Source organism: Suricata suricatta, chromosome 14, assembly GCF_006229205.1.
Source record: "Suricata suricatta isolate VVHF042 chromosome 14, meerkat_22Aug2017_6uvM2_HiC, whole genome shotgun sequence".
NCBI classification, from domain to species: Eukaryota; Metazoa; Chordata; class Mammalia; order Carnivora; family Herpestidae; genus Suricata; species Suricata suricatta.
In genome coordinates this window covers 62942054-62969492 of record NC_043713.1, presented here as the reverse complement: position 1 = coordinate 62969492, position 27439 = coordinate 62942054, and the positions used below count along the sequence as shown (strand labels likewise).

General features: G+C 37.6%; 1 protein-coding gene across 1 annotated transcript; it reads right to left on the bottom strand.

Moving 5' to 3' along the window:
- Nucleotides 1-497: 497 nt before the first annotated feature.
- Nucleotides 498-27439, bottom strand: FAM210A (family with sequence similarity 210 member A). The gene is made up of 4 exons (XM_029922730.1): nt 27248-27439; nt 10582-11080; nt 5448-5559; nt 498-1513 (listed from the first exon to the last, which is right to left on the bottom strand). The coding sequence occupies exons 2-4, from the start codon at nt 11046-11048 to the stop codon at nt 1280-1282; spliced, it is 813 nt and encodes a 270-aa protein (XP_029778590.1). The 5' UTR covers nt 11049-11080; nt 27248-27439; the 3' UTR covers nt 498-1279.

Sequence of the window (27439 nt, the reverse complement as noted above, 5' to 3'; positions counted from 1 at the left end):
TTGCCTTATCTTATCACTCAAAACAATGATAGTCTGGAAAGAGGCCATTCTCTCTCAAGGGTTAGAGCCTAAGTAAAAGCAGTTAGAGCAAAAGGAAACAGACATATACATCCTCAAACACATTCACATCATGGCAACTCTCCTGACAATGGCTGAATTTCATTCCAAGCAGACTAATTTAATGATATCTTTGCTATTAAAAAATTTTTCAAGTAAAATGCTTAAGCATATTTCAATATAAGGAAAAAAGGATGTTTCACTAAAAGGGAAAAGCAGCTACAAGTTAAAAACATGCTCCACAATGAAATGAGCATTAACTCTGAAACAAAGACACTGAGAGAGTACTGACCTGGAGAGACAAAGGCCTGCCACGTGGCAGAGAGAGTGACTCAGCTCTGGGACAACCTAATGGCACTTTCCTTCCTCCCACACCTGCAGCTGCTTGAGAACCACAAACTTCAGTCATGGCTTAAGAATATTTGATTTCAACAACAAACTTAAGGTAGAATATTATTTTTACTTTTCCTCTGAAAGATTAGTTGAAGAGAATACAAAGGACTCACAACAGAGATTTATGCTCTAGGTGAAAACATACCATGGCCATATATATTTGCTTTAAAAAATTTGATTATGACAAGCCTCAGGTAAAAATCATTTTTAAAGGGTCAATTTTTCATTTACATATAACCAGTATATCTTATTTATACATATATGACTCGATTTTTATTCAACTTCCTTCATATAATGATATGTAACTGTTAAATACTGTTTTTACAGAAACACTAAACATCCTCTTCTTCATTAGCAGTTTTGACGATAACAGTTTGTCTCCACATTGAGAAATGAATATAGTTAAAAGCTCACTGAATAACTTAAAGATGAAAACCCAGTGTTAACATCCCATCTAGGGCCACATCAGTTATTCAAGGAGTTGACTGCCCCATCTGCATAAACTGTAGTTGCAACAAACACACAGCAAATACGATTCTGAAGACCCTGAAAAAGAGCCCTGACGTACGGGACATTAATCACTGAGTAATGCTATTGATGCTCACTCTTAAACTGGGTTCATTTTTTCTTTTCAAAAAAAAACACTGACTTTTCTAGTAATGTTTAATCTTAAAAGGGTATCTTTAGGTCTTTAACCCTCAGAGAACCGGTATATTTCAGCAATTAACCAAAAAAAAAAAAAAAAAAAATCAGGAACATGTATCTTAATGCACAGTCTCCAAAGAGTTAAAGTGTAGAAATTGTCTGTCCACCTGTTGTATAAGGCACCCTATTCCACTTTTTTCTTAAAAGAAACTTTTTCTTTGGTTTCTTGTAATTTTTCAGTGAGTCTATCCTTTGTTTCTTCCATTTTCTCTGTGAGAAGCTCCTTGGTCTCTTCCATCCTGTCCTGCAGATACTCCTTCACAGGAGGTGGTGTTGACATGTAGCCCCGACTACGCAAATACTTCACAGTAAAGGAGGTTCCTCCCAAAGTCACGGTATATCGGGCAGGCGTTGCAATCTGAGGAGAAAACACAGATCAGCAGCTGATCATGATTATCGTCTTAAAGCAAAAGCAATCTGAAATAAAAATTCTTAGTAATAGCTAAATAGCATAAATTGTTTGACCAGGCCAAAATAGTTACAGTCTACGTGGCTTTCCCTCCTCACAAGGGATGCTTCTTTTGCAAATGCATTTTACAAGTATCTGTCACTTAGACACTGACCCAAGGATGACAGAATATTCGCAGTAGAAGCCCTGGAGGCTGTAACCATGTGCTAGTGAACCTGGGACATGCTCGTTGGGAAATGAGAAAGATGGCTCAGGACCACTGCAAACAACCCTTCCAATCTACAGATACTGCGTATCTAGAACTAAACCAGAACCAACTACTTCAAATGGGCAAGAGGCAAACACGGGCCAAATGTTTATTCTTTACTGAATTTAGTTTAGTTTCACTTCCAAATCCCTTTGACCTTTCTAGGCCTTATGCTACTTTCTCCTTACAACTCACCCTGGGTCTGGAATCCCAATTGGGAACTTTCGGGAGGCCCAAAAAGTGGTTGGTACATATGCTGCAGACATACACAGGTTTAACTCTGACCAGAGATTTAAAGACTAGAGCTAAAAAGCAGACAAATTGGTCAAAGAGCAACACAAAAGCAGAGAGAGGATGTATCACATTCTGAGGCTTACGTGTTAAAATTCAGTACCAAAACTCTTCATTCTCTCTTGAACTTAACTCTAACCAAGCGTTCACCCTCTACCTGTCGTCATAGTCACTGTAGAGGCCTGTGAACCATTAGGGCCATGGAGACAGCCACTCCCCTGACCCCCATCTACTCCTTGGGAGCATATCCGCACCTGGCTGCTGCACCCTACTTCCCTGGTTTCCTTCCACTTCGGAGGCTGCCCCTTTGCAGTCCTTCCTGCCCATTCCTCCTCCCGTTGCCTACCTCCAAGCGCTATGGGGCGGCATTCGGTCCCTGTACTCCTTCTCTTCTCTACCAGCTCACTCCCTTGGCAGTCTTGTCCAGTTTCAGGTCTGTAGTGTCATCTATACATTAATGATTCTTAGATTTCCAGACTGAGCCTTTTCCCCAAATTCCAGTATATACAACCTCCTACTCATTTCTACCTGCATGACTAATAGGATCTCAAAATGTCATTTGTTCAAAACTGATGTCATAATGTTCAATGGTCCCACCTCAAACCTGCTCCTCTTAAAGATGTCTGCATCTCAGGAAATGGCAATTCTATTTTTTTTTAATAATAGTTTATTGTCAAATTGGTTTCCATATAACACTCAGTGCTTCTCCCCACAGGTGCCCCCCTCCATAACCATCACCCCCTTCCCTCCTCCCCCTCTCCCTTCAGCCCTCGGTTCGTTCTCAGTATTCAATAGTCTCCCTTGATCTGTGTCCCTCACTCTCCCCAACTCTTTCCCCTTCCCCTCCCTATGGTCCTCTGTTAGGTTTCTCCTGTTAGACCTATAAGTGCAAACATATGGTATCTGTCCTTCTCTGCCTGACTTATTTCGCTTAGCATGACACCCTCGAGGTCCATCCACTTTGCTACAAATGGCCAGATTTCATTCTTTCTCATTGCCATGTAATACTCCATTGTATATATATACCACATCTTCTTGATCCACTCATCAGGTGATGGACATTTAGGCTCTTTCCATGATTTGGCTATTGCTGCTCAGGCCAAATATCTATAAAATAGCTTCAACTCCTTTCTCTTGCATAATTTACATTCAATTCATCAAAAAATCCTATCAGTTTCACCTTCAAAACATATCTTGAATTCACCCACTACTTCCTGCCTCTCCTGCTACCACCTGCGTCCTAGCCTCTATGGGCTCTTACACACACCACTACAATAACCCCTCCTCTGCCAGGTCCCTGGGCTTCTGCACTTGCCCTGCTATATATATAGACAACACAGCAGCCAGAATGATTTTGTTATAACACAAGTCAGATGCTCAAAACTGCCCAGTGACTTTCCATCTCCTGAGTAAAAAGCCAGAGTGCTCACAATGGCCTGTAAGGCCACCCTGATCTGGCCACTCTGCTGCTTCTCTACTATTCACTCATCCCAGCCACACTGGCTTCCTCCCTGTTGCCTCAAATACTCCAGGTATCCTTACAGCCTCAGGACCTTGTACTTGGCTTTCTCCTCCTTGAATATTCTTCTCCCATACAGCTGCCTGATTAACTCTCTTGCTTTCTGGCAACCATCCCTCTGGGGAAAAAAAAAACCCCAAAGACCATAAAAATCCCAAACACAAACACAGCCTCTCTTGCTGGTTTGTTCTCTCTTCTTAGCACCACTTACCACCATCTAAACACCGTGTGTGTGTGTGTGTGTGTGTGTGTGTGTGTATGTATGTGAACTTTACTTTCTTTGCCTAACTGCCTCCACCATTAGAATAGAAGTTCCATGAGGGCATGTACTTTGCACCATTTTATTGAATTACAGTCTTCTCAGTACCTAGAATGGCACTTGGCACACAGTAGGGGCTCAAAAAATTTCTGTCAATTCAAACAAAGGTGCACTTTCAGCACAGTGCTGGGGGCTGAGGAGTGTGTCACAGTCGGGGCCAAAAGGTCACACGCAGGTTGTTTTTCTCCTCTTTGCCACACCTCTTTTTGGGGCTTTGCCTATTGAAGCAATAAATCTCAGTGTTTGTTACTCTACCTGAGAAACTGTGAGTTATAGAAAATACCCAGGAGAATCCCGTGAACATTTCCCACCTCAGAGAGGAACAGTAAGAGGGAAGAAACACTGCTGCTACTAAACTAACTACATGTGGGACTGAATGTTCCAATTCCTACGCTACAAACATGTACCGAGCATGAATGTGCCTACAAAGCACAATACCAGGCATAGCGAAAACAATGAGAAAGAAGAGACGGCTCAGAATTCCCATTCCTAGGCACTTAAAATTAAATACAGAAACCAAACAAACAAAAACTAACACAGACCATGATATGAACACACATGCTATGGGAGCATAGGAGAAGGAGCTATTATAATTAAGGAAATAATCATCTTACCCATTATAACTAAAAACTTGGTAACTTATGAATTTAATAAGCTTCAATGTCGAAAAACCCAGCAATTAAGCTTTAGGCCTCTAGTCGAAATTACAATAGAAAAGGAAATCTCCCAAGTTTTCAGAGGATTTTAATGAAGATGACAGAATAAAACAATGTTACTTATACTGCTATAAAACCTTAATTCTAAGTGTTTTTATAAAATAGAATTAAAACAAGGTAACATCTAGTTTCCAAATGTTTTCTACTTGTTTTCTTTCTCAGAATGAAGATAAATAGAACTTCATAATTGTCAACTGAGAAAAACGAGATTAATATGCCTAAATCCCACAATTTACAATGAATCTCCTCTTCCAAAATACAGACTCATATTTGTAGAAACTCTATAAAGATGTCATGGTCTCAAATCCAGACAACAGTTATAAAAACTCTAAACTTCTAAAATTAAATATATGTGAGAGCTACTAATTAAGGTTTATGCCATAAAACAATTTGAACTAAACTTTACTATTTTGCTTATTAAGAAAATGAGCTATTATGAACTGTAAAATAAATGCTAAATATCATTAAAAGTCAGGTGGCACGTGGGTCTCTGAATAAGGAAAATTAATATACCCTAAGAGAAATATAAAAAGCATGACTTCTGGAAATCTGTCTCACATTTGTCTGATCGTTGCCAGTTAGGAATGGTCTACCTATTTTCAAGGCACTTGAAACCATCATTTTTTATTTATACTTAAAACTTTTAAACTTAAAAAAAACATATTTAACTTTAGCCATTAGACATACATGAAATTTGGTATTTTAAGTTACAAAAGAATATGGAGTTTTACGAGGAACCGAGCACGCCATTGGTTAAGTGTGAAGAGCAACTGATTTATAACAGTACTTACCTTAAACAAGGCATATGCTGTTAGTGCATTTCCACTCTGGGAATTTTTCAGAATGTTTACTACACTGTCAGGTAACCCAATGAGTTCTAGAAAAGGAATGACATTCACTCCTCTAAGAAAGAAACAAAGTAATTTAGATATATATACACACAAACTTTAAGGGACAAATATTTTCAAAATTTTTCTGAAAATACCAAAACCAAATTTTGTTTAAAAATCACTTTTGCAGCAGGGCACCTAAGTGGTTCAGTTGGTTGGAGGTCCGACTTTGCTCAGGTCATGATCTCATGGTTTGTGGGTCCGAGCCCCGCATAGGGCTCTCTGTTGACAGCTCAAGAGCCTGGAGCCTGCTTCGGATTCTCTGTCTCCCTCTCTCTCTGCCCCTCCCCTGCTCACATTCTGTTTCTGTCTCTCAAACATAAATAAATGTTAAAAAAATTTTGTTTAAGTCAATTCTGAAATCACTGTGACTTCACTCTAGAAGAACATCAGTGTTGAACTGTATCTTACTGTTTGCAGTTTCTGCTTTGCTTCTGCACATGGACATCCCTAACTACTGTATTTTAAAAAATAGAAGGATCTAGCAGAGTTAAATGAATTGCTTTAAGTGACCTAAGAGGAAAGAAAGGATCAGAATCATTAACCTGGTCTTAGTTTCCATAATCAAATACCACTTTTTCAGAATGCTCCAATTCAAACTTCAAGACCTAAGCTTTTCACCTCTAAAATTGCATGACAGACTATACTATTATTGCAAAAGCAGTACTACAGTATCACTTCTTGTTATTATGCAAAGAAAAAATAATTCTATGGGTTTGATGAAAACTTCAATTATTCTAAAAGGATGCCTCTACTCTATTAGTAGGGTTAAAAGGCAGGTGAAGAAGAAATTACCATAAATTATAACAAATTTTTGGAAGAAGGGAGAGAAGGCAAAGTCTCTAATATGAACAGTTAAGCCCTAATTTATTTCTAGTTTCTCTGATTATCAACATTTTGCATGCTGGTGTGTGCTCTTTCACACTCCTGCTCTCTCACTGTGTGTTGTTTTACAGACACTGTGACCCTTCACCCCTAAATCAGAACAATGTTCTTGTTCTGTGCTTTTCCTACATAAATAGAAACATAATTATCAGATTCAGGAAATGTAACATACAATAAGAGTATATAATTAATACACAATATATTATTTAATATTAAATTTTCCTGAATTGTCCCAGCATGTCCTTTATCACTATCTTGTCATTTCTCTCTGGTCTCCTTTTCTATAGAAGTACTCCCCAGAACTTTTTGTTGAAGAGGGCAGGATAGTCTTTGACACTGAGGTTGTTGAAGCACCCAGGCCTGTTGATGGGAGAATATCCCTCAATTTGGATTTGTCTGTTTTTCCCCTCCTGATCAGGTTCAGGTTAAACTGCACAGTTAATTCTGTCTGTCTCAGTGCATCACAACAGAAGCCACATGATGTCACTCTGTCCCATCGCTGGTATTTAGTGTGACTCTTGTTAAGGCAAGGTCCACAGGGTGTTCCACTGTACAGGTGTTCTTTCTTTTTGTAATTAAGAAAGGGAATTGCCTAGATCCATCACTATCATAGACAGCTGTATCCTATATAACAGCTAGCAAAACCCTAATTTATTCTTTAATATTAAAAAATAATTTCGGGTGCCTGGGTGGTTCAGTTGGTTAAGTGTCCAACTTCGGATCAGGTCATGAGCTCAAAGTTCATGAGTTTGAGCCCCACATCAGGCTGTCTGCTGTCAGCACAGAGCCTGCTTCAGATCCTCCATCTCCCTCTTTCTCTGCCCCTTTGTTTGCACTCTCTCTCAAAAATAAACATACATTTAAAAAATAATTTAATTAACTGAGGAAAAGTTGTTATCCCTCTATGACTTGACTAAAATACCACAAAATCAGGGACTACTCTCAAGAACATATGACTGATCATCATCAAGGAAAATTACCTATCATCTCATAGGAGGAAATCAGATAATTGAAGAAATCTTTAAAAAGTTTTATGATGTTGACTCTAAGTCCAATCTGGTTTCTTCTTTCTCCACCATCAGTTCATTTTCAAATCTCTTTCTTAGATAACAACAGAATCCCACTAAAGCAAGACTTAGTACTACAAGGACTTGGCTATTCTGTGAAACGAATCAAGTCACAAAATTATTTAATTAATCATTTCCTAGCCCAGTATGTAAAATCCATCTATTTAACAGCAACCATTAAGGGGGGAAAAAAAGAAACATTTGGCCAAAAATAAGATAAAATTGAGTGATTAAAAAAAAAACAACAACCCTATCATAAAGATCAAACAATAATTACCCAGACACCTTGCACAGTATCTTTTATAAAATAAAGAAGCAAACATTTGGTTCTATTTAATTCTAAAATATTGATTTGATGGTTTCATTATTTTAAGAAATAAAAATAACTTTCATTTCCTTTGGAACTGCTATGTATGAAATACTAATGAGGGACTGATTTAAACAGTAATATCTACTTGTCGCTTTTTAGTCAGAAGCTTCTGTGCCCTGACAGAAATCTGTGCATCACAAACTGCCAGCTTTATGGGTGTTTCAATTGATGAAGAAATACACAAGGGCACAAGCACATTCACAGTACGGATAAAATGCAGTAAAAAATTAGGCAGGATTTTGCCTCAGAATGGATCTGTAACTTTGGAGACTTGAGGCATCTCACGATAGGGACAAAACCATCATCACAAAGCTACATTTGATCAGAGAACACGTCCAGCTGGAAGATGTAAGATCTCTGCAAGGTTTGCCAGATAGAAGGAACAGCAAAGCTTAGTTTAAAATAAAACCTATTAGCATGTACAATTTAGATCTTCCTGAAATAAAATGTTTCAAATATCTGAGATCTTTATCACTGAGTTAACTAAATACAGAATGGCATTTTGTTCTATGATGTCTAGTAAGGCAGTAATGCCAGCTGTCAGAGTGACTAAAACAGACACTGGTCAGTACCAGAGTGTCATGTCAAATGCCCATGTTCCAAGTTACAAACCATTTTTTCCCTTTCTCTTACTAGTTAAGTAGGTAATAAGCAAATAACAGAGAAGTTGCCCAGCTAAAACAAAATAAAGCCAATCTCTTGTCAGGTGAATTGAAAAACCTGTATTTAATACAATCAACTTCGATCTAGTAATAAAACCACATTGCAGTGAAAGAGACACTGCCATCAGAACATATCCTAAACCCTTATTTTGTAAGTATTACCCTTGATAAGGTATTTACTTAGAATAAGTCAACTTTCTGAAGAGTCTTACGTATAATTACTCCTATCACTAGGTTACTTGGGGTCTGCTTTTTCAGTTATAGAACTCTTTTACGAAGGAAGGTAAGGAAAAGTAAAAGGAACACAAGTGCTCTTTTTAACCGTCCAAACGAGAGTCTCATATTCAATTAGTTAAAAACATAAATTTCTCCCTCCAAGGCCTCCTGGCCAAATGCTTATAAAGAGCAACCTAAGGTGGGCAGAACTATCACTCATATCATTTTCCAGAGCACTGCATCAGAAAACCATCAATGCTCAAAAAAAGAACATTTGACATGCACACAGTCATTAATTAGATACAGCTAAATCCTAGAATAATTTTTATTCAAAATGGTACATGTTTTAAACCAAGGGCAGTTTTGAAGACTTCTATAAATATTATACATGTTCATAAAAATGTCATTAATGAGAAAGATAATTCCATAAAGTATACATACAAGGATCTTCTGTAAAGGATAATAATACATGATGAAGAAGGATATAACTGAATATTAGGAAGATAATGGAGAGAAAGATGTGAAGAGAATCAGAACAGCATCAACTACACAAGGTAAAAAATCCTTTTAGAACTTTTGTAAAGAAACACCTCTAATCCTGTGCTTTCCAAAAGTTAGAACAGTCTTCACTTCATTACCTTTCAATTTAGTAAAAAATAACCTTGTCCCCAAAATGACATATTTTATTAATACCTTAATATTAAACCATTAAATAAAACAAAAAATTGAAAATAAGTGGACTTTTAGAAAGAATAAAATAATTCTAAATCCATAGGAGATTTTACAAAAATGTCAAAGTAGTATACATTGGGCCATTTGGTTGCCCTCAGGACGGTGAGCTCCTTCAACTCTGTCACGCCCAGGCACTACAAGAAAAGTCCACACAGTACGTTCAAAGGAACAGGCACACACGCATCAGAACACTTTGGTTGCTAGTGGCAGAAACAAAGTGGAAATCACTGAGATCTGTTTCAATGTGTGCTCCTGCTCCTAAAACACCATAAATAATATAACTTACCTTAAAAGAAAGAAAGAATATTTATATTTAACAAGAAAGGTACATTTAGAAATTCTGTGTACTACAATACCTGCGGGGTAGGCCCACAAAATTAACTATTTTTAAAAGTTAATTTTAGTTGTGGTAAGAACACCTAACACAAGATCTACATTCTTAATGTTTTAAGTATACAACAAATTAACTTCTGATTAGAACAAAAGACCTTACCTTGACATTTATCAGATGTGGGTAACACTAAAATGTAAGTCTGCAATTTGTTTATTTTCATATCTGCAACAGATATTAGCCAGGCTTTGGCAAAAACAGCATACTAAGTTCCCACCAAAATTATACATATGGCAAAATAATAGGTATCTTTTAAAATCTGTGAAGACTTTAAGAAACATAGACATATAGAACTCACGGTGCTGCCAAATTTCTGCACTCTCTTCTATCTGTGCTATGCTAAATGTTGACAGTTAAGTATAAGAACAGGGACTTTGAAATAAGATTCCAAAATATTTTGGGAAAAGCTAAGTTATTTTGACTTACTCTTGCTTAATCTCACTCATAAAATGGGAATAATTAGACAACCTGCTTCGTATAGTTGTGAGAATTAAATAAGAGGAGACAGTAAAATTTTAGTATAATGCCTGTTATACACACTACGCAAATTTAGCTAAGAAAATATCAAAAACAGCTATGAAAAGCAGTCACAGTCATCAGTTAAAGACATTAAAGCATTTAAAAAAGTATTTAAGGCTTTCATTAGTACAATTATAAGAAGATTAACATTCTGACAAAACAGGGAAAGGTGCTCAACCAAGCAAAAACTTACTTTATGGCTGCATAATAAAATGTTCCAAACCAAACACCAGAAGTTATTAGATGCACTGGAATCAAAACTTTTCCATATTGTCTAAATGTTTTCTTAAATCGCTGATAAAGACTAATAGATTTGTCTTGTAAAGGATCAGTCTCTTCCTTTTTTTCCGAAGGAGTTCCTGGGGATGTGGCATTGGATGATATAATCCTCTTGGATAAAGTATCTTGTTCCCACTGTTTATGGTGAAGGACCCCCAGTTGGGGTGGATGAGCAGTGAATGGCTTCTTTTCCTTTGTAACACATTGGACAGCAGATAAGTGCAGCCATTGTTTTTGAGGGCCCTGTACCAAAACTACTCTGGATTCAGCTTTATACAAAAGCTTTATGTTTTGACAGTGTCCAAAAAGACCACCTCTATGTGGTTCCACACATGTCCTATGTGCCAGTCGGAATACAGACCTTGGTACATTCCATTGCATTTTGAAGAACGATGATTAGTGGATTTCAGCTTCTAGAGATCAGATTTAAAAAAAAATTAGAATATACATTGATTCCCATTTTAAACCAATCCACTTAAAAATAAATTGTTAACTATTAGGAAATAAAAGACACTGCTACCAAATCCACAGAAATTAATGTTAAGGTATGTAGTTCTAACATACCACAATTTTAAAACATTACTAAAATATATTATTTAAATAGGATATAGTAAACTAGTCCAGCAGACATCACAGAGAATAATGTTTTGAAGTTATTTTATTGCTATACAGGGGATATTTGTAGGGCTTCTGTTTTTCTACAAAGAAGCTGTGTAGTATATGGAAAAATCATAAGATCTAGAAACAAAAATCTAGGTCTTCATGTGTTGGGGACACAATTCCATGCAATTGCCTTTGAGACTTCAAGCCTAAGTCTACTAGTAAAATGAGGATTGCTCACAGAGCTGTTATAGAAACTACATGAAATTTCTGATGTAAAAGTGCTTTTGTAAGTTAACAAGCATCACGTAAGTTATTATTATAACTATTAAGGTCTGATAAATAGTTGATACAAGTACCATTAATTCTATAATGCCTTTGGACTAAATTAATTGCTTTGGCCAGTGAGGAGATAGTTTACCAGATATCTAAAACTTTTTGTCAGAAAGACAGTATAATGTAATTTTAAAAGAATACAGGGGTGCCTGGGTGGCTCAGTTGGTTGAGCATCCGGGCCCCGCGTCAGGCTCTGTGCTGACAGCTAGCTCACAGCCTGGAGCCTATCTTCGGATTCAGTGTCTTCCTCTCTCTCTGACCCTCCCCTACTCATGCTGTCTCTCTCTCTCTCAAAAATAAATAAAACACAAAAAATAAAAATAAAAAAATAAAAGAATACGGATTCAAAATAAGATACACACAACTGAGCTAACAGTGTTATTATTTTGAGCAAATTACCTAGCTTCTCTAGACATAGTTTCTCTCATTGGTTAAATAAAATTACAATAGGTATTACTATATAGCAAATCCGTTCCCTTAATATCAGGCAGTGTCACCTGACCACTGATCTCCACCCCCACCCCACACCAGCAATCTTCCTACTTCTACTACATTGTGAATGATCTTATTTTTTAAACTGTAAACTAAGTAAGTCAACAGTATTTGAGTTAGCACCCCAATAAATCAGCATTCCAATAAATACAGATATTCCATTTCACATGAATATGTTATCTGGGGTACAAAGCTGTCTATCATAATAAAAAATATCCACTAATGAATTGTCCCAATATAAAATTAATCTCCTGACTCATCCCTCCCTAATTAAAAATTAACATCAGCTTCTATTAGGCTCTTGCAGATAATCCAACAACACAATGTAAATAAAATATGAAATGAAACTGCACATCCTGCAAATAGGCTCCCAGGAAACCTTTAAAGGGGACACTGAAGATTAATGCAATGAAAAACAAAGTCAATGACAAGTAACAATCGGAAGAGTCAGACCAATTTAACAATGAAAAACTACAGGGATGATAACAGGTGCTTCAAATAATGACTTAAATAGTAAATGACTAGGAAAGATCATAAGTCCTTAATTATTTTATGAAATTAACATATTGTTGTAAAAGTCAAACATTAAGGAAAGGATGTCTTACTGTGCTTACAGTCCATATCCTATGTTTTGTTTTCTATAAATCTATGCTATGCCTATTCAAAGGGTGAAAAACATCAACTGCTTATTTATTCTAAGAATTAGCTCAGGTGGAATTATAACCTAAAATTTGTCAAATATAATGTTTGGTTTCATTTTTCACACAAAAAAATTCCTTTTGAATATTTTACTATTTTTTTGGTCTTTATTTTTTTTGTTGGATTTGAGGATTTTCCCAGCACCATTATCTTTGAATTATTTCTGTCTGTGGCTTTATTGGTGTTTTCTGAACTCAAAAACTGTTTCTTTTAAGTCTACTTCATTTACAAGGCAGTTTTCCAGGAGTTAAAGTTCCCAGAAGACTAACTTTCAGATAATTAGATTATTATATGTTTCTGAATAAAGCAAACTATTTTTTAAAAATTGTTATACAGTAGTTTTTTGGGTTTTTTTGTTTTTTTTTTTTTAAGTTCTGAAGGAGACAGAGACAGAGTGGAGAAGGGGCAGCGAGAAGGAGAGAAAAAATCTCGCAGGCTCCATGCCACCAGCACAAAGCCCAATTAGGGGCTCCAACTCACAAAGCCGTGACATCATGACCTGAGCCAAAACCAAGAGTCGGATGCTTAACCAACTGAGCTACCCTGGTGTCCCTAATTTTTTTTTAAATGTTTATTTACTTTTGAGAGAGAGAGAGAGAGAAGGAGCACAAGTGGTGGAGGGGCAGAGAGAGAGGGAGACATAGAATCTGAAGGAGGCTCCAGGCTCTGAGTTGTCAGCATAGAGCCTGATGCAGGAGAGTACTCACAGACTACAAGATCATGACCTGAGCTGAACTCGGATGTTTAACTGACTAAGCCATCCAGAAGCCACCCTCCCCAATAAAAGATTTTTAAAAAGCCTCTCTCCAAGCTTCCAGCTTGCACCCTTTCCCCCCTGGCTTCCCCAACTACTCCCTCCTATTTAATGAAAATATTTTTATCCTACCCCACTTCTTATTGCCTATTTTAAAAAACATTTTTGTTGAGATACAATTCACACAGTCACTCATTTAAGGTGTAGAACTCAGTAACTTTTAGTATATTCACAATTGTGAAACCATCCCCACAATCTCAGTTTAGAACATTTCATCACCCCAAAAAGAAACCCCATATCCATGAGCAGTCACTCACCATTTCCTCCCCATCCCAGCTCCCTCCAACCATTAATCTCTTTTCTGTCTCTCTATATTTGGCTATTCTGGAGATTTCATATAAATGGAATTATATTATGTGGTCTCTTGTGACTGGCTTCTTTCACTTGGCATACCACTTTCAAGAATCACCCCTGTATTATCTTTGTTTGCTTAGAAACCAATCTTTGGGCTAGTGGTTTCCAACACATCCAAATCATGGCCGGATGGGGATGTTGAGGTAAAGGAAAGGTAGTCTGAAAAACCAGATTCCTGGTCTCCATCTAGACCTAATAAATCAAAATCTCCTATTGCCAGGTCACACCTGACAGCATGAATTTGGGGATCATTTCTCTAGGCCCGCAAATGGCTTCAGTGCCAGAGGCAACATGATGGCAAAGGTATTATACATTATTGTCATTGTCATCATCATCATCATCATCATCAAATGTTTTTAGCCCCTAATATGTGGTAGATGTTCTATAAACACTTTACATGTATTAACTGATATTATTCTCATAACAATCCTACGAAGGAGGGACTATTGTCATCTTTTCATATTTGAGGACCCTCCCTGAAGCACAGAGGAAATATCACTCAGCTGGTGAGTGGAGAAGCTGGAATTCAAACTTAGTCACCAAGGTATATGTCCACTTCCAGAAGAAACAATGCCAAAAATCTAAGACACATAAGACACATGATAAAAGTGCCCTAAGGAAACACAGGGCCCAAGAAATAAACCTTAAAAAAAAGTTTATTTAGTTTTGAAAGAGAGCGCAGGTGAGGGGCAGAGAAAGAGAGGAAGAGAGAGAATCCCAAGCTGGGTCCTCACCATCAACACAGAGCCTGAAGTGGAGCTCAAACCCACAAACCACGAGACTACGACTTTAACCTAAATCAAGAGTCAGATGCCTAACTGACTGAGCCACCCAAGTGCCCCCTAAGAAATTAAATTTTAACTTAAAATGAACTTTTAAATAAAAAACAAAAATTAAAATTAATTTAAATTTAAATGGCAACATATGGTAATAGCTACCCTATTTGACAGTATAGCTCTAGACTTCCAAAGGTAATCAATCACAATACTGATGACATACACACTAAGACTCATTAGATTTCAAGGAACATACGTATTTCAGATGAATGCAAGTAAAAGTAGAGAGCAAGTACAGACTGAATAGTATCATACATATTCTGGAATGAACAGGCTTCATTAAAATAAATAAGAACAATAAAACCAAAGCAAAGTAGGAGTTATCTTGTCTCACAGCAAGCATCTGTGTATAATGGCCTCAGCCCACTGGCAGTTTCCATTTCTGGATTTTATCAGCCTGTTCATCTTTTCAATTAAAAAGTTTTCAGTTATTGGTCAATGATGGAAGTGCCACTCCTCATAAACACTACTCAGATCAAATCAGTTATATCTGGACCAGAGGATGAGTGGCCTGAAGAAGCTGTGAACTAACATGCCTCTAACTAAATCGGATACAAATGCAGAACCTGGAGGGATAAACAACTTAAACTTGAATTTCTTCCAATGAAATACAGTAATTTCAGTAACATTTTTTAAATCATTAGACTTAGCATATAACAAAAGTTACCTGTTATTTCCTCCCCTTAGATATGAAATTCTCATATCTATACATGAGGTAGTGTTCTAAACTGCTTATTACTTCAGTTATGGCAATAAATGATGAGATTTATTATTCATTACTAGACCCAAGAGAAGTGACACAATTAGACTGCTTGTTATTACTATCCTTCTCCACTTTAGAACTATGTCATAAAAGCTGATAACACTGCAAGTGGTTGGCATGATTAATGGTGCCTAATTCTCAGGATACAATCCTACCCTGTATGGTAGGGACACTGATTCTATCATGACTAAATTTTCGCAAGCAGGCAATAGAGTTTAACAACCGAATGCCTGGAATCCATGAGGTCAGAATGCCCAAGTTCACATCCTGAAAACACTATAACTACATACTATCTAATAATAAACAAGTTAATTAGGTCCCTTGTGCCTTGGTTTCCAATTTGTAAAGTGGGGTTAATAATAGCACCTACCTCATAAGGTTATGAGATTAAAATAAAGGTAAAATGTTCAGAAAATAATTAGCATGTAGTAAGTGCTCAGAAAATGTTACAGGTTATTATTATAAGTAAACAAGGTAAGCTATTGCTCTTATTCACAGTGAAACAGCCTAAGGATAAGTTCCTGAGCTGAATGGGGATTAAACGAGATAAAGAGTTGCTTAGGATGGCTCTGGCACAAAACTTGAAAAACTATATGAAACTGAACTAATCAACCCAATAATACCTAGTCTCTTAGAGACAGGATAGGCCCAAGACCAGGCATGAAAGTAGTAATATACATGTCTGGAAGTTGGGCCTCTCATGCAGCAATTCTGAGGCAAAGAGAAGATGAATACATAGCAGTAAAGAGTAAAGGTATAAAGCTTTCAGTTACAGAATGAATAAATCATGGGAATAAAAGACACAGCATATGGAATATAGTCAATGATATGGTAATCGTGTTGTACGGTGACAGATGGTAACTACACTTACAGGAGCCTAGCATAATGTATAGAACTGTCAAATCATTACCTTGTACACCTGAAACTAATGTAGCATTGTATGTCAGCCGAAAAAAAGAAAGAAAGAAAGACAGAAAGAAAGAAAGAAAGAAAGAAAGAAAGAAAGAAAGAAAGAAAGAAAGAAGGAAAGAAAGAAGTAAAAGTATAAGGAAGCACTGGGAACCAAAAAAAGAGAAGCCAAGCTAAAGGAATGATGGAGAAGAAAGAATGGATTGGAACAAATGCCAATGAGAAATCATGAATGTTTTTGGAATTCTAGAGAAGCTATATCCTCAAATTCCAGTTCCATGAGGCAAATGAATTAGTTCATGAGGTTCCTTTACTCCTTCTGTATCCTAACTAAATCCACACCGCTTAAGATTATATGAACGTGTTTCTGTTCCTCACAACATGGAACACTGAGACAGACATTCAAGCAGCACTAGAAATGTGAAACTGAGTGCAAAAGGAATTTAGTAATTTATACTCCATTCGTATATAAGAAATAACACACTAACTAAAAAGATAATTGAGACCAATTCCAACAGCAAGATTTAGTGCTCTATTGTGTGAATTCAAAAAAACTCTGTCAAACAAAATCTTACTTGGAAGTTCAACAAAAATAAAGAAATAAAAGCAAAGTTGCTTGGGGTAAAGCAGGAGTGAGGAATAAAGTCTTCTGGCTTGTTTTATTATTTTTTTTATGTCTTTTATTTATTTTTGAGAGAGAGAGAGACAGCGCAAGCAGGGGAGGGTCAGAGAGAGAGGGAGACACAGAATCTGAAGCAAGATCCAGGCTCTGAGCTAGCTGTCATCACAGAGCCCGATGCGGGGCTTGAACCCACAAACCATGAGATCATGACCTGAGCCGAAGCTGGCCGCTTAACTGTCTGAGCCACCCAGGCGCCCCTCTTCTGGCTTGTTTTAAATCCTCCAGCCCACGGGACATTGTCACAGATGCCCTATGAAAACAAAATCACAAAGTAGACAAATCCTCTATAAAGAATGGGCCTACTTTGGGGTGCCTGGGTGGCTCAGTCAGTTAAGCATCCGATTTCGGCTCAGGTCTCACCATTTGTAGGTTCAAGTCCCATGTCAGGCTCTGTGCTGACATCTCAGAGCCTGGAGCCTGCTTCAGATTCTGTGTCTCCCTCTCTCTCTGCCCCTCCCTTGCTCACACTCTGTCTCTCTCTCTCAAAAATAAATAAACATTTTAAAAAAATGGTTTACTTCATCTAACTACCATTTTCCTGCAAGTCACAGCATAGCACTAATTCCTTCTGAAGTCCCTGAACCCCCCAAACTACACTGAAAGTTGCATTGAAAATGTAGATATTGCAATATTCTTTTCCTCTGTGGACTTTATGTTCCTGGAGAGTAAGGAGTTTGTCTTGATACCCAGTAGTTACAGGGACTAGTGCAAAACCTGGCATCCAGTGGGTGTTCAATCTAATTCAGTTCCATGAATGTCAACAATCTGTCAGTGTTTAAAAGACTCAATTTATCTCTAATAAGTGATTTTTAAAATCAATGCAGCAGCTTCAACTTGGGAAGTTTCGAGTATTTAATAACTATAATATGTTAAGAGCTTGAATGGGAAAAGTAAACACACAATGTAAGCAAAGTAGAAATTCAAAGTATCAAAAGGAAATGCTATAAAACAAAAATATTGCAACAGAAATGAAGAATGCCTTTAATGAATTCATGGTGGATTTATAATCCATATACCTAAGGAAAGAATCAGTGAACCTGAAGTCAATAGAAACCTGCTAAACTGAAACGCAAAGTGGAAAAAAAAAAATGCACCCTCTTCCCCACACTAACACACATACAAAAATATCAGAACAAAATATCCAAGCATATGGGACAACTTCAGAAGTTGTTACACATGATAGTAATGTCAGAAGGAGAACAGAGAAAGAAATAAAAGAAGTATCTGAAGTAATAATACATGAGAATTTTCCAAAATTACTAACAAACACCAAACCACCGGTCCAGGAAGCTCTGAGAACCAAGTGGGATAAATACCTAAAATCCCTATCTGGGCATCTCATATTCCAGTTGCAGAAAATCAAAGACAAAGAGAAAATCTTGAAAGAATCTGGAGGGGGCGGGGAAACTTACCTAGAGGGGAGCAGGAATAAAGTTAGAGCCAATGTTTCATCAGAAACCAGGCACAAAAGAGAGTAAATATTTAAAGTGCATATAGAAAAACTGTCAAACTAGAATTCTGTATGCAGCAAAATTATCCATCAAAATGGAAGAGAAATAAAAGTTTTATCAAATAAAAAAATGGAGGGAATTCGTTGCCAATAGACTTGACCTTCAAGAAGGAAACAACATGGAAATATAGATCTACATAAAAAAAGACTGACAGAGAAGGAATCAAGAAAGGTGAAATCTTTTTTTAAATTATTAATTGATGTAGAAGATAACAGTTTGAAGTCATACTAGTAATATGTTACGTGATTAATAGCACATAATAAGTGAAATGAAAAACAGCATTGTCAAAAGGAATTGAGAATACTCTGTTAACATTCCACAGTAAGGTACTTGCAACTACACATCAGGTACTATAGTATCATTTGATGATGGACTTTGATGAGATAAAAAGGTATCATGAACTCTAGAAGAAGAAATATACTATGTGATCTCACTTATGTGCAGAATCTTAAGAAAAAAAAAAAAGAAAAAGAAACCTGAACTCATAGAGAGAACAAACTAGTGGTTGCCAGAGCCTGGGAAGGGAAACGTATATGGTAATGGATGTTAAACAGACTTACTGTGATGTTCATTTTGCAATACATACAAGTATTGAGTCATTATGTTGTACAACTGAAATTAATGTTATATGTCAATTAAAAATAGATGTTCAACATCATTTGTCACTAGGCAGTTGCAAATTGAAACAGTAATGAGATACCACTACACACCTATTAGAATAACTAGTATTCAAAACACTAACAAATACCAAATGTTTGTGAGGATGTGGAGCAGCAGGAATTCTCATTCACTGCTGATGGGAATGCAAAATGGTCCAGGCATTTTGGAAGACAGTTTGCCAGTTTCAAAGAAAGCTAAATGTAGGCTTACTGTATGATCCAGCAATAGCACTCCTAGGTACTTACCCAAATAAACTGAAGTTAGGTCTACAGAAAAACCTCCCACACAAACATTAATAGCCTGCCCTCAACTGTAAACAATCAAGAAGTCTCTGAATAGGTGAATGGATAAGCACGCTGAGTACCTCCATACAAAAGGATATTATTTACTTATAAAAAGAAATGAGCCATGAAGCCATGAAAAGACATGGAGGAATCATGTTGCTAAGTGAAAGAAGTCAGTCTGAAAAGGCTATATAGTGTATGGTTCCAACTATAAGACATTCTGGAAAAGACAAAACTATAGAGACAATAAAAACAGCAGTGGTTTCAGAGGCTGCACAGTGAGAGAGGGAAAAGATGATTAAGTGGCGCACAGGGCCTTTTTAGGCAGCAAAATATTCTATAGAATCTAGATCAATAGAATACAGATCCTGTAATGGTGGATAGCTGTCATTATAAGTTTGTCAAAGCCTCAAACTGTGAATCCTAATGCAAATTGTGGGCTTTGGTTAGTACTTCAATTCTAACAAATGTACCACACTACTACAAGATGTTAATAGGAGAAATTGTGGGGGGAGAGTTAGATAATATGGGAATTATCTGTACTGTCTGTGTTCCATGTTTCTATAAACCTAAACTTCTCTAAAAAATAAAGCCCATTAACTTTTTTTTTTTAAGTACTCTATTTGGCCTTGCCGGATACAACTCATATTTAGTATAGCTTTAACCTAAAGCATAGGTATGAGGAAGGGGTAAATTGTAGAACTCATCAGGCTGAAACACAATAAAAGAGATAGGAAAAGAAATGCCTCTAGTTATACACTCTCTCAATTACCACCAAGTAGGAAGACACTCAAATTTTCTTTTCAAGAGATTAATGTTCTAATTTATTTATTTCAATCTCTTGTCTTAATCACACCTTGACTGATGCTTAGAAAAACTAAAAGCATACAAGTTTAATTGCAGTATTTTCTGGGCTGTTCTTCTACTCCTTAATGCATTTGATCCCTTCAATTCAATTTCTATTATAAAATCTACCTTCTTCAACCTATTCTGCTTTTGAGCTTTCTCATACAGGAACTGAGCAACATATACAAGATGTGGCAATGATGGAGCCACTGTTAAATTCTTAATCTTCAAGAAAGGTTAAATTATGCCCCCTAGTGAATACCCAAAGAATTTCATTAATAATTCATTGATTTCCAGAGCAGTCTTAAATGTGAAATGTATCATTAATATAGAAAATCAGTGATTTTTCCAACATTACTACGTAAATATATTCATTTACATAAAATGTTTATATCTTTACGTCTTTACAGAAGATCTAAGTTTCACAAGGCAAACCATGGTGATCTGTAATCATAACATTCATCCAGAATCCACATGGTTCCACTTCTACTCCCTTCTTTTCTGGGTCTGGCAGGTGTTATCTCATTGCAGTGGGGAAAATGTAGGCTCTGCAATTAGAAAGATCCGAGTTCCAACTTTTCTGGCATTACTTTACTTAGTTTTTTTCTTTTCCTTTCCTTTCCATAAAATGATTTTATCGGATGGCATTTATGACAATGAAATGAGATAAAACACATTAAGCATCTAGCATTTAGCAAGCTGGAACAATAATTAGTTCTAGTTTCCCTTCTTTACCTCCTCATCTATCAACCCAGCCAAACCAAGTTTATATTCTTCCTTCATCATTTAAACTTCTACCATTATTCCTTTTGGATGACCCATGCAAAATCCCAGCTTCTCTAGCTCTGCACTGCAATCATCTGCTATTGCTCCACAACTGAAATCCTGATACTACTGCACTATCTCACTCTCGGCAGCCTCTACGTCGAACTTCACTCCCTTGCCCTGTGGATTTTAGTTCCAAGGCCTTACCCCACCCTACCTCCTTTTTTCTTTCAAACCTAACAGCTCCTCCTGGTTTCACTCAGAAGTCTTTATCCAGCCTCGATTCCATACCGCATTACTTGAATTACTACTCTGTCCATTTGTAATGCCAGCCCACAAAATCTAATGTGGAATTAGTCCAACTATTTGTTTTTCCTACAACTACATCTTAGTAGCTGAGCACTCACATAAATCATACAACTGAGTAAATTAGTATCAGCATACACTGAGAGTACATCACCTGATCTCAGATGAAAGGCTCTGAATGTCGTGTGACAACCCACATGATTCCTGATCCAATCAGCTTCCTTTCCCTTTCCTCTCAGTGACCATTCCACGCCTTTCCCAACCTCTTCAAGCCTCTTATACTTTATTTTCAGTCCATAACATAAAAAAGATACATGAAATCATATCCCTACTAAATTGAAATTCTGCAATTTCTCTTACAGTAAGGGCAGAAGTACTCTTGCCTCACATAATCTCCTTCCTTTCCCTCTCTGAGTGCATCGCCCACTCTCAGTCTTCTCTGTCTGTTCCAGCCATGCTGGCCACACTTGTAGCTCTTCCAACATGTTAAAAAGGGTGCTGTAGGAATTGCATACTAGCTGTTCCTTCTGCTTGGAATAGCCTTTCTCCAGATGTCTGCATGGCTCATTCCTTCACTTCCTACAAGTCTTCCTTCTTTTTTTTTTAAATGTTTAAAAACCATTTTTGAGAGAGAAAGCCTGTGTATGCACAAGCAGGGGAGCGGCAGAAAGAGGAAGAGAGAGAGAGAACTGCAACCAGAATCCATACTGTCAGCACAGAGCCCAGTGCAGGGCTTAAATTCACAAACTTTGAGATGATGACCTGAGTCAGATACTTAACCAACTGAGCCACCCAGGCACCCCAGTACAAGACTTTCTTCAAATGGCATCCACTCAATGAGGTCTGTCTTAACCATCCTATTTAAAATTACACCACCACTTCCAATCCCCCCTCCTTCCCAACATCCCAATCTTCCTTATCTTGCTCTATTTGTTTCTTTTCTCATAGCACTTATCTCCTAACATCCTATATAATTTACTTATTTATTGTGTTTACTACCTAATGGTCCCACAAGGTAGACAAAACTATCCCCCCTTTCCTTTAAAAATAAGCCAGTTTTTAGGAGTGAATTTTCTCAACTTCAGTCTTCCCTCTTCCAAAGTTAATTACATCAACACCCATCTCAGAATCCATTCCTCAGAAAAGGAATTATTTCAGCCCTCCACCTGTGTTCCATATCTAACCTCTTCCTGTCTTTTCCAGGATTCTGCTTAACCACATTTTCTTTATATTTTTCTACCACTATTCCCCTTCCTGTGTACTTCAACTGCCTCTCCTATGGCTTCTTTCCTTCAACATATACATATGTCATTAAAAAAAAACAGGTCTCTGTAATATCTGCCCAATTTCCAATTATCTGCACTGTATTTAAGGATCCCTAGTTCAGTGGCAGCAGTTTCTGCTATAATTTCTGACCCACAGAGAAGAGCAATCCCACAGTTCTTCATGGATGCTGTGGCTCCCCTCATCAATTTATTTCTCACTCTCATGGTGAAAGGTATCTCCTCTAGACCCTCCCAGAGTGGGTGACTTGGTCTTTTATGATTAAGCCTGTCTACCATGCCAATCTCCCTAGGTCTTTGGATCCCTTCCTCTGTAATATAGCAAGACAGGTCTGGTATTTTAACTTCATTTTGGGGAGTCACCTTTTGGTCCATGCTTCAGCCAACCAATCAACTAACCCTTAAGGCTATAACAATAAAACTAGAATCTTTGCTTAGTGCTCTCTATTATCAATAAATTTGGCCTTGCCCAACTTTGTGCTCCTTCTACATATCCCCCACCTTTAATATCCATTCGCACAAAAATTCCCCAGGTTTCTACATGTATAAATCAAAATAAATCATGTGGTTTTAGAGTGCAGCACACCTCCTCCTGGGATATACTTTGTATCTTCCCCTTGAGGGCCTGCTGGAACTTGAGTCTACTTATAGGTCTAGAAGCAAAGAAGGTGGTAGAGTTAGTTCCTGAGGAGAGTCAGTTGTCTTGCAAGGCAAGTGCCTCAGGGAAGGCCATTACAGGTACTTCACACAAAGCAAGGTTAAATTCTTCAAAGAAGAGTGGAAGGACTGCTTCTACCGGCAAAGACAATGGATTAAAATTTAGGGGTTCAGGATCCTATTCCAAATTGGAGGATTACATTCCTTCTCAATCAATGCCCTCATTTTAATAGCAGATACTCTACTATACATTGTAAGTCAGCTACTTTGGGTTTGATTTTCAGCAATCTCAGCTCTGCAATTACAGGAAATGAGTTTCTTTAAGGCAGACATAAAACAATTTTTTTTTCAGGTTATTTATGTAGAGCCTGAGCTTGGAATCTGAAGACCTGAGTTCATCCTTTTCTTTCCCCTTTCCCAGCACAGTTAGTAGCCATCAGGCAGCAATCAGTCAGTCTCACTATACTTGTTAATTTGACAAAAATGTTTTAAGTCGTCAAATATGTGATCATCCGATCCTTATCTTGTATAAATACTTGCATATGATGGTGATGTTCTGGGTTTTGTATATCTCTGTTGCCACATCACACTATGGGCTATCAGAGTCCTTTTCACTTATTAGTTCCTTTAGATCTAATCAGATCAGGGAAGCCATTCCAGGAAAATCATAACTAATTCAGAACACTCATCGTTAAGAATCTACTCCTCTAGAACCGCTCTCAGCACCAAAATCTTAATCAAAAGTTTCTCCAGAGATACAGAACCAAGAGAAAAAAAATTATACATATATTTCTAGCTGTCTTTAGATTTATCTGTATTTAGATAGACATTTCTATCTATTAGAAACCTATTACTATTATCTAAATACATAAATATTTTAAGATTGGCTCACAAAATTGTGGGGGCTAGCAACTCTGAAATATGTTGGATAGATCTGCAGGTTGGAAACTGGCAGAAATCAACGTTGTAGTCTTGAGCAAGAATTTTTTCTTCTTGAGACACTTCAGTTTAAAATTCAGGTCTTCAATTGATTGGATGAGGCCCATCCACATTATTGAGGGTAATCTCGTTTACTTAAATTAAATTGTTCACAGATGTTAACCATATCTTTAAAATACCATCATTCATAACCCATAGATTAGTGTTTGATTAAATAACTAAGTTGCATAGTCTAGTCAAGGTGACATATAAAATTAACATCACACATAATAAACTTTTTCAACCAAATCTTATTTTCAACTATACCAAAAACCTTTTGAACAAGAATATCTCGTGGGTTCCAAAAAGGTGGTAAGATTTCAGCAGGAACACTTTAGCAAGTGTACTGGAGGAACAGTCCTTCCTCCATGACTGAAGAAACAAACCTTCCATAAACCAATTCTTTCCTACCTCAAAGAATACCATCATGCTTAGGAAGCTATAAGATTGTACCGATATTTAAAATTTTTTATGTTTTAAAAATGTGATCTTCAACTACACAACAGAAATCACACTTTAAAATTATACTTCTGCGTACTGTCACCTGGGAAACTAATTACTTAAAAAGAGGGATGGTATCTACTGAATCTGTTGCTTACCTTTACTTTGATCAAAAAACTTGCAAGTTACTACTCCATCTCCTTTCACTGACAAAAGTATAATCCAAACCAGGAGAAATCCAAACCAGGCTGTATGAGTAATGAGCCAAATAATCAAAACAGTGCATAAAGAAATCTTATAAGTGGATTGAAATAAATCTTGTATGATCTTTAACAAAAAGGATTTGTACAAAATTTTTCTTGGCAATTCATTCATTCAGTAAACAACCAAGTATGCCAGGCACTTTTCAAGGCACTTAGGTTAAATCACCAAACAAAATGATGATCCTTGCCTCGTTGGGAACTCACAAATAACATCTTTATTGAGTTATTTTCTTTCTGAACATAACCCAAACATAAGGAAGAATCAAGAAATTTTCTGAAAACGCATTATGTGCCAGCCAACTTGTAGTTCTGAGCCTGGCCTTCGAGTAGACATGATTTCATTATTAGCACAGCTTCAGCTTCTGGTCTCTGGAACGAGCCCGCCTGCATCCAAATCCTACTTCATTACTTCCTAGCTTCATGACCTTGGCCAAGTTACTTAACCCTCATTTATAAAAAAATAAATTAAAAAAAATCATAGCAACTATCCCATTGGATTATGTAAGAATTAAATGAGTTCAAATACGTAAAGCACTTAGTCTGGCACACAAAAGGTACCAAAATATTTGTTATTATTATTTTAATTCAAATTTTAGGCAATAATGGGGGGGGATAACAACAATAGTAACTTCTAAAACATTTTTGTCTGGGCCATTCACTCCTTTCACTACTATATTCAAGCGTTCTTCCTCTATTCTCAACTCAATTTACATGATTTTCAGTTAAGTTTTATAAAATTCACAAAATGTGATCTCTATATATCTCATGCATGACATCAATTCATGGTGGAGTTTGCATTTACACATACTTAAGAGGTTTTTAATCTAATGAAAAAATTTCTTAAAAAGTCAAAACTAGATTCATTTTACCTAAAATTACAACAGCAATTATCTCAAGAAACTTTAGCACCAGAACCAGCAAATATGGCCACATGATTGCTTAGTTTTAATGCAGATATGTACATAGTGCATTCAATTCCGGGGACGTATACCTTTGCAATTGTCAATATTCATGAACTGGTTAATTCTCAAAACAGCTTGCTGCATATAATTAAAAATAAGAGCACAGTCATCTGAAATTGATGGCTAATCCTCATTTGTTAAAAATAGGCCTCATTCTTGGTCCAAAGTTTATAGAGGGTCAACAACCTCAGAAAGGTTAATGCCCACAATTTAGAAGGGACTGGATTGTAAAGTACTTGCTGCAAACGTTGCCACCCCCAACGCGGTCTCAATATAACTCTACCTACTGACAAGGCAGGCCAGTAAAATACATTTTCAAAGCTGCTTTTAAAGTGATCAATTTTGCTGAAGAATCCAAGATGAACTGTAAATCTAATCACGTTTTTACACCCTAAAGATGTAGAAGTGCTGAGGCATAACAACGTTAAAATGTGCACGCCGTCAGATACCTTAGTTCACAGATACCGTTTTGACCCTATGTTCCTGGCTGAAGACCCGAATTATGGAAACTCCAAGTTTCAGTACAGTCGGCGCCTTGGCCTCTCCAGTGGAAATGTGAGAGGATGGACAACGTGAGTTTTCTCCCCCCAGCTATTCCATACCAAAGTCCAGCCAACACAGAACACCACAGCGCTTCTAAAGAATAGGGATGGGCTGCGCCCTCTCCAGAATCTGACAGATGAGAATGGCCTCCCTGGTGGGTGGTATGGCAGGTCTTCCCAAATACAGCGGTAGGGAATGACCTGCCAGTTCCTAAGAGGTAAAATGTTGCTCATTTTTAAAACAACTCCAAAGGAGGGAGCTCCCAGGCCCCTCCCTCAGCCGTCTTCTGACGAAGGGAAGAGCAAAGAGCGAAGGTTTAGCAAAGCTGAAAAACTATTCCCAAACCGGATTTGCCGAGCCAGGGGCCTAACAGAGAAGGGCAGGGGTGACCTCTTTCGGCCGCCAGGGACAGTGGGCAAAAGAGTATGCAGAACCCCGACGCAGCGGACGGATTCCCGGCATAGCCCGAGGAGCGGTGGGCACCGTGCAGGTGTTTGTTGGGTTCGCGCCCCAGGTCTTCTCCCTAACGTGCACCGAGTTGAAGGTGCCCTTTCTACCCCTCCCGCAGTTCCTTAGAGGTCTTGGGCCCAGGCTACCTCTTAGGACGTTGAGGCCACCGCCGTTTCCCGCCGCACAGGCCGAAAGACTGCTCCTCTGACGCCACGGCGGTGTCACTCAGGAGAGTGACCTCGCCAAGCGTGGGTCAGGATGCCGGAAACCACTAGGCTCAGCAGACCCTTGCCGCTCCCGCCCCCTCCCCCCGCGGCCCCCCTTCCGGGGCTTGCCAA